Genomic DNA, 8,585 nt, shown 5'->3' on the forward strand with positions numbered 1-8,585 from the left:
TAGTTGTTACTATCCAACCTGTCCTCCTTGGATACATAGGTAAATGCATCACCTCCCTGATTTGCCATGATAATCAATGCCAAAAAGAGCAAGAAATGAGCAATGTCCAAGCTGGACCAACCTGGAAATCTCAAAATTTCCAAAAATTACAGCAAATAGGTAGCTGCAACTTGCAAATTGAAGTTCACTTTGTCAAAACTGTCTGTAATGCACACAATCCAAGGTGCATTTAATGCTCAGCAGCACTGTAGAAGCAAAAGCCCCAAAATTTATTGCCCCAAAATGGTCAAAAACAATCTATTTCAGATTGAAACTGCAATACATTTGCCAATCTCTGAACTGACAACAAAAGCCCCAAATTTTCACAAAATCTCTATGTGAAATGTGTCCCAAACACTTGCAAATACAAAGATATGTTGCCCAAGCACCATCCTTTTCCTACGAGTAAGATTTGAAATAAAAATTGATGAAAAAATGTCATTTTACCTTAATTTGACTATCGTACTGGCTCGTACTAAAGGTGCACTGGACCAGGTGTTGTTGAGGCATGGTAGGCCAAGGGTGCTAGTGAGGTTGAAGTCATATGCAACAAGTGTGGTATAGGCAGCACTAGCAAACATGCGGCGTTTGAACAAGGCACAAGCAAGCATGTGTAGCAACACCGCTACAAGTCAGAGGTGGCGCTGACCTGGGCGTGGGCGCTGGCAATAACTGTGGGCAAACTAGTGAAGGGCGGCGCTCAGAGGCGCTGGGGTTGGAGCAAGCAGGCGCAAACGAGGGGCTGAGGCGACACAGTCAAGCTACACCAAAGGACACCGGATGGGGGTGGCTGCACACACCAAGAAGAGCGCCATAGGGCGGCGCACAATAGGGCAGGGGCTGATTGCAGAGGAAGGCACCTTTTCAAACCGAGAGCTGGCAACACATGAGCTGGAGGTGGACAACACTGTCACAGGCAGCCTTGTACCTGGTGGAGGTGTTGAGCAAGAGTTGTAGACCTAGCGAGAACTCTTGGAGAAGAGCTGAACTCAGCTCTGATACCAACTATGAGAAGTTGAGAGGACCAAAGCTTAGTTGAGAGTGCAATAGACAATGTGGAGAGTCAAGCACGACACCCAATGCAATAGATTGAAAAAGAGTGTAAGATGAAAGTACAAAATACAACCCTTAAACCTTAGGGTTGTAAGGGGTGTTCACACCCAAAAGTGTGTGCAACATGATAAGTGTCCGTAAATGTGTAACATAGGCACATACAAAAAAGAGAATAAGTCTGGGGGGAAAAACCTCTCATATGGAGAGTAAAAAGTGCCCCAGTGTCCTACTAATCACTGACACTCCTCTGTCAACGTAGGCTTGAGTGAAACCCAACAAGCAACAACTCAACACCCCCACCGAGAATGTGCGACTCAATGATCAATCTCCTCGAGCTCCATGTTGGGATCCTTGAAGATAGGGATAAGAGAAACTTGGAAGAGATGAGGGAAAGAGAGACAAAGAGGGAGAGAGAGAGGGAGAGAAGTAGGGTGCTTGACCAAGATGAAGACTTGAAGAAGATTGAAGAAGATGAGGAAGCTACAAACCGATTTGTGGGGTGAGATAGGGAGCAGAGGACTACCCTTTTATAAGGGCTAAGCCTTGAGGTGAGCCCTTACATCATTCATTAAGGAGAAAGGAGTATAAAAGGAAAAGTGAAGTTTAAACTTCAAACTCCAAAAAGTTCCAAACAATGGTCAAAAAGTGGCATCAATAGTTAGATTCTAGATGCAAGCAATGGTCACCTTTTCGAAACAATTCGAACACACAAATCCTGTATAGAACCATAAGGAATGGTACCATACAAAACGTTCCGTACGCACACGAAATGTAATCTTGGGCACAGACTCTCTTCACTGTTGAGCGAGAGGCATGTGAACCCATTGCATCCAAGGGTGGAGAAGGGTAGCTGAGTGTGAATGGAATGAAGGGCAAAGGAAACCCTAATCCTAGCCATCCAGAGGCTATTTAAACAGCCCTAAAGGGTCACTCTCAATGTGAGAGAGAGTGTATCAGTTATACTTGTGAGCAACTTACTAAGCATTGATCTTCTTGTACTTGAGCTCTCTCTCCCTCTTATGCACAATTTTTCATGCTGCCATTCTGATATTCCAACATGGTATCAGAGCCATCTCTAATCCAACAAGCTTCCTTCAACTCCATCTCACACTAAGTGCACATGAGTGTGTCATTTCTTTATCATACCTCTTAACCTCCATAGTTGCTTGCCATACCCACCTTTGTTGGACAACCTGGGGAGAGCAAAAGAGAGTATATCAAGCCCTACTTTCTTCTAAAGACCTCTTCTCCAGCTCAAGGCACAATGGCCTAGAACTTCAAACCCCAACATTGTGGCATGTGGAGCTCGGCATTGCAACAGGAGCACAATTTGGCACAGATTTCACAACGTGCAATTTGGCTCAACGGCACGACCTGCTGAAGGCACAATCAAGGCATCACCATAGGGCATTTGTAGTCCTCCCAAGTGGGCTATCTTCACCTCAAAGGGTTTCCTGAAATTCCATCTTTGTTGCTCACACAGAGCAATACCCTAACTGTGTGTTTGCAGGCAAACGTAGCCAAAGCTTCAAATCTTGGTTCTTTTTGAGTTTTCTTTTCACTGAAGTTACTAACACAATGATTTTAACACTGATTAATCCTCTATGGAGTTCATTGCAGACCTGAAAGCTCTAAACTCAGAGCATCTTCAACCAAAAGTAACTCCTCAAGCTAGGTACAATCGGATTATTGTTAAGTGTGTCACCTATACTTGGCAATGCGTGATTCTTAGCACTAATAATAAATTTGTTAATCACTGCTTGCTTTTCAAAAATTAGAAAAGTTTCAATCCTTAAGCATGATTCCATAAGTGCTTAAGTATCACCATCCAATTGACCACTATAAGGCTATGTGTTAGTTATAAACACATAGACCATTGTCATCATCTCTTATCTCATCTTGTAGACCATCACATTGAGCTTGCTACTTATTAATGTAAACATCATTTCATTTGCTTCTGCACTTATTGCCCATTGTGTAAAGGATAAGACACTGCCATTGCCTAGTGCAATCGATAAGACCTTCCTATTATGGCCATGGCTTATGTCTATGTCAAGCCTCAAATTTGTAAGTTTGATAGAAAAAACTTTCATCCATGGCAGATATTAATGAAGTACAATTCGATCTGATTGATGTAGAAGATGATGAAAGATCCCCAAGCCATAATCATGCTTCATTTGGATGAATCTTTGATTCGTCACATTGACCAACTCACCATTGCTAAGGAGAAATGGGATAAGCTTGAAAAGCTTTATAGGGCTAGAGGAAAGAACTCTAAAATTTTCCTCAAGATCAAATTTCTTAGCCTAGAGTCAAGGAGAAGACTGGGGTAAGTTCATCCCTCATATGAAGAGGCTCATGGCATAGCTATCCTCCATTCAAGCTCCAATTCATGATGAAGATACCATTCCAATTCTCTTAAAAGCTATAAAGAAGGTGTTCCTAACCCTTGTAACTACTCTTATAAATATCCCCAATCCAACCTTGGAAAGCACCATCCAATCTTGTTTGGATGAGGAGAAAAGAAATCAAAAAAAAGGCAATACTAGTCAAGCATCTACTTCAACAACCCGTGAGCAACTCTTGCTTCATATCATTTCCAGTAAATGCTCCTTTTGCAATAAAAAGGAACATATTGTAAGCAACAGTTAAAAAAAATGTCCTAACAAGATGAAGTGAAATATCCTGACAAGATGAAGAGCAACAAATGTAAGAAATCAAGGCATATCACCAATAAATACCCTACCACCCTTGAAGTACCAAAAGAATCGGAGGCCAACTTCATCTCCACAACACCTTACTGATTGACTCTTCTAAATCTCTAAATCCTCTACCTATAAGCACTCTTGTAGTCTGATTTATAAGGATATCCCATGTAATTAAGGAGAGGGGGGAACATTAGCATGTCTTGTAATCCAATGCTACTCTGGCATTGAGGGGAGGTGTTGAGAGATAGACATGTGAACCCACTGCATCCAACAGTGGATGAGGGTAGCTAAGTGTGAATGTACTAGAGGGCAAGGGAAACCCTAACCCTAACCATCCAAAGGCTATTTAAACAGTCCTAAGGGTCACTCTCAATGTGAGAGAGAGTGTGCCAGTTGTACTTGTGAGCAACTTACTAAGCAAGATCTTCTTCATGTACTTGAGCTCTCTCTCCCTCTTGTGCACACTTTTTCATGCTGCTATTCTAATATTCCAACATTCACTACACACATTCTCTTAGACACGTGCACATTCATTCTCTCATCATCCATCATTCCTCCTCTTCTCTCCCTAGCCTCTCCACTGTTGTTCCCACCCCAACTCGGAGGACATTACAGTTTACAAAGTATTCTTCATTGTTGTCTGCTACCAAGCGCCCTATCTCTTCATCTGCAAGTTGCATTTGGAAGCAGATTAGGTCACCCAATTGTCCACATTTTTCTAGCTGACTAGCAATAAATTTCCCCCTGTTGATGACCAAATTTTATGGAAATCTGACCAGTATTTTTGCAATCGGTCCCTTCTCCAACAACACACGTGGCTTCTAACTAAGGATTGTGACCTGCATTTTGCAACTCTGGTGATCATCCTAAGGCTATATTTACAGCATTTTGCAAGCTACCTTGCTGTCCTATTTCATCCAAAATCAATGATTGCTGATTTTCTTTTCCTCCACTTTGACAGCACTTAAAAGACTACGTTTCACTCCCTCTATAACTATCCTTCACCATTCAACATTTATTTCTATATTCTACTACATAGAGACCTATGTTTCACTGCCTTCACTATGTAGATTCCCTTGAAGTTTTGCTGCTTGATCAACCAAGATAGTATAACCATCTTAGAGTTTTGCTCCATTGTATCAACATTGTATCAACATGATTCAATGTTCATCATTTTTCACTCTTCTTTTAAGTTTTCTTTTCTCAATGTTTGCCATATACTCTATATTTCTCCTCGCAAACCCTATTGTCTCTCTGATATGGTATGAGTGCATACCATCACCCTTACTTCTCTTAATAGCAAAGTTGGTAATGTCGCATGACCAAGTTCTTCTCAATATGGGAGTGTGTGAAGGGGAGTCACGGTCATAAAGGTGGTGAGATGGTCCATATCGATTCCATATCATGTGATCCACTACTCGACTTTTGCATACCATGAAGTCTCATGTCCTACCTAAGCTAGTTGCCTAGGGGTCTTGAAGTCTCTCCTAGGTAGTCTATCTAGGTGCATGTCATGTACTCTATGTATAAAGCTAATGGCCTAAAAAACAGTCTCCATCATCATAGGGAACGCAACAAACTCAACTCTAATGATCTCATGTGGTACCGATAGTTTGCTACAAATAATCCATGAGAGTATGATAGTATGTGGTCTCTCAATCTATGTCCATAGGTAAGCCAAGGGTCCAAACAGGTGCACCATACATCATGGCTGGTGTGACCAATGTGTCAACTAGCCACCTCTGTGTGACAACCTCCTAAAAGTGTACCTAGTGGCAGTCTCTCCATCATGGCCAATGCTACGTATCCTCGTGTGAGTCGATGTTTGGGTACCTATGCCAACGTGAATCTCCTAGAGAATACAATGAATGTGATCCCCTAAGTTAACATATGAGCCTACAATCTCCACCTATTCTACTCCTAGGGTAAAGGTTGATCTCCTCCTCATTAGGGCTGATATCTAAAAGATTAAGATCTTGGTTTTCCCAAGATTAACCATCAATCCACGCTGTGTGAAAAAGTCATGAAGGGCATGGAGCTACTAAAACCAACCTTTCTCCTTGAATAGGATGGTAATAACCTAATCAATCAATAATTACAGCCAATAATTAAATCACATAAACTGAAATGCACTAGTCCAAGTACCACTTGCTATCATAAATGACCAACAAGTCTTTAAATCAATTTGTCCCTTGATTTGCTAGAGGATTGACCTTCGCCCATGCTCCTTGGAAAATAAATTAGCCCCAAATTCAATGCTGAGCGGTTGGCCCCTTGAATACTCCTGAAATACACTAATTTCAACTCTGAAAATTAACGTATGAAGCCTTCAAATCTAGGCATTGATGTGGCTATCAAACCCTAATTTCTACTATAAATAAGAATATACATCAAAGATTTACCAATATCTCCACCTTCAATGGATTGCTATAAAACTTAAAGCAAAGCTAGGAAATGGCTGGAGAAAGAGAGAGAATGCTCTATAGAGAGAAAATTTAAAGATTTGTCACAAGAATTTCATGAAATTGAGTTGTTAACCCAGTTTTCCAATCTCAAATGGATCCACCAATAGCAAAAAGAAGTATCAAAGGTTGTAATGTTCAAAAGAAAGTGCATCAGCTGCAATCACCAGCTTCCTCTAGTCAAGAATATGCAATCACTAGCTTCCTCTGATCACAAGCTTATGCAATCGTCTTCACCAAAATGGCTAGAAAATGGCTCCAAAAGCAAGTAGCAACAATCTAATCCCTCTTTCCAACAACTTCAAAATGTAAAAATAAGAATTTCTTCTACCTTTAGCCCCAATTTAACTTTTCCAAACTTGCATGGACAAGCTTTGCCAAGTGCAACCTTCTAAATTGAATTTCTAGCATTATCCAACCCATTAAATTAATTTTCAAAATATAATTCTAAAAATTAATTTAATAATTATTTCTATGCCCAAAAGAATAATCTAATCAACCAACAATCAAATTGGTTAGACCAATTTTTCTTCCAAGTATCTTAGAGCACTTACTAACCTTAGACTAACATTAATTAGTTAATCGATGTTAAGTCTCTAGTGTCACCATGGACATTTATGGCTAATTAAAGTGTTTTGGGCCAATATCTGATACTAAAAATCACGTAGATACTAACAAACATAACTTGTTATAGCTTTTGCCTTTGGCATTGGCTTGTATTTTGGGATCCTTGGCTTGCTACCGTAAAATAACTAAGTGCCTAGCAAGTTGCCACAACAGCAAAAGTGGCACGTGTCAAAGCATTTAGCTCAATGATGAAATTAAGCATAATCATGTAATCAAGAAGAAAAATCACCAAACAGCCAAGACTCTTTACTGGTGAAAAGAAAGTGACACATAAGCTTTTCCTAGGCACTTGGGATGCATGTAACTTTTTCCACATCTTAGCAATGCATTCCTCTGGCTTGGATCTTTCCTGAGCCCCCTGTACAAAAGCAAATATTTCACATGGAACCAGCTGTCATGGCATTCAAATATTCATGTTGAACCTAATTTCCCACGAGCAGGTGAGAGTGTGTGTGGTCCATTACATAGACCGTAGAACTCAATGTCTTGCTTCCAATATTGAGAATGCTCAGTGCCTTTCAGACCATACCCTGGTTCCCCATTAGGCTACTGAACTTGGGACGAGGGAGTAATAATGTGCTTGTTTTAAAATAATTCCTGTCATTTCAAATACATTTTGCATTACGATTCTGTTTTTGTTGGGTCAAACGACTTGAGTAATCTGCTTGTTTGTGATTGTATCTAAAATTAAGTCCATAGACGAACTAAGAGTTCATCATTAGGGATCTCTTGTGTGTCATACAACATGCAAAAATATGTATCAACCAGAGCAATCTTACCATTGAAACCTTTTACTGCAGAGGCTACGATAGCCTTAGTTGTAGCGGAATATATCTCAGCAGTGGTCGACTTCGTGCCAAACACATTGTCTGCGAGAGGGAATGATAACTAATTATAGAAACCTTGTGCCCTTGCAACAAACAGAATACGCAGACGGGACTTCACCATTTATAAAGATGACAATCTCGAATGGCCTTACCAAATGTATACACTTGATTAGGCAGAGGCGCACCAGAAGGACCACAAAGAGTAATTGTTCTACTGGAGACCTGCCATGGACTTCCTTTGGCAGCCTCCTGTTTATCTAAAGGACGAACTCGTATGGAGACAGAAATCTTTTCCATTTTCCAAAAGATTGATGTGATATATTCACTGTTCACTCATGCCAAAGGTTAATGAGAAGGGCGATGGCGTGCATACATTGTCTTGTCACACAAGCAGTTTTGCTGCATATTGACGCCATGCCTGCTGAACAGATATGAATATAGAATCAGCCATAGTAGCAGGACCTTGTCTGCTCGCTCTCTCCACTCTCCACTACTGAAGTTCGTCTCTGTATGTGTTCGGACATCCGAGAATTGACGCGTGCAGCAAGCAGCTCTGCTCTGCTCCCTACTGTTTCAGTTTTTCCGCCAAAATGTTTTCAAACAGAGACATAGGCCATATTTATTATCATAATCATAGTTGCAAATTATTTACACGCGAAAATCTTTACTATTAGTTAAGGGGGGGAGGTTGGGGGCGGATGCCACGCGTCCAGCACCCGCCCTCGCCGCAAAAATCGCGCCCACCCTGGTGTTTCGCGCCGGGGCGAGTCTAGACGCGGAGCACCTAGTAGTTTGTAAATAAAGAAATACCCTCCGGTACAAAACATCAGAGCCTTACAAAAGTTATATTTTGGCCACGTCTGAGATAT

The 8,585-nt window shown here is 41.0% G+C and overlaps 1 protein-coding gene across 4 annotated transcripts in view; it reads right to left on the reverse strand.

The window, feature by feature from the left end:
- Positions 1-8,290, reverse strand: part of LOC148018628 (uncharacterized) — a 99,890-nt gene extending 91,600 nt beyond the window's left edge. For 2 of the 4 annotated variants that reach the window (XM_087661594.1, XM_087661593.1), the window contains exons 1-2: positions 7,869-8,290; positions 7,669-7,758 (exon numbers count right to left, since the gene is read on the reverse strand). In XM_087661594.1, coding sequence (XP_087517720.1) covers positions 7,669-7,758; positions 7,869-8,013 — 235 coding nt within the window. In that variant the 5' untranslated portion in view covers positions 8,014-8,290. Of the gene's footprint in view, positions 1-7,668; positions 7,759-7,868 lie in introns of those variants that run through there. The other 2 variants (XM_087661595.1, XM_087661596.1) reach the window with 2 other exon arrangements.
- Between the last annotated feature and the right edge of the window lie 295 nt (positions 8,291-8,585).

The sequence above is a fragment of the Lygodium microphyllum genome, chromosome 21, assembly GCF_053477565.2.
Source record: "Lygodium microphyllum isolate KBCC chromosome 21, Lygodium_microphyllum_v1.1.10, whole genome shotgun sequence".
NCBI classification, from domain to species: domain Eukaryota; kingdom Viridiplantae; phylum Streptophyta; class Polypodiopsida; order Schizaeales; family Lygodiaceae; genus Lygodium; species Lygodium microphyllum.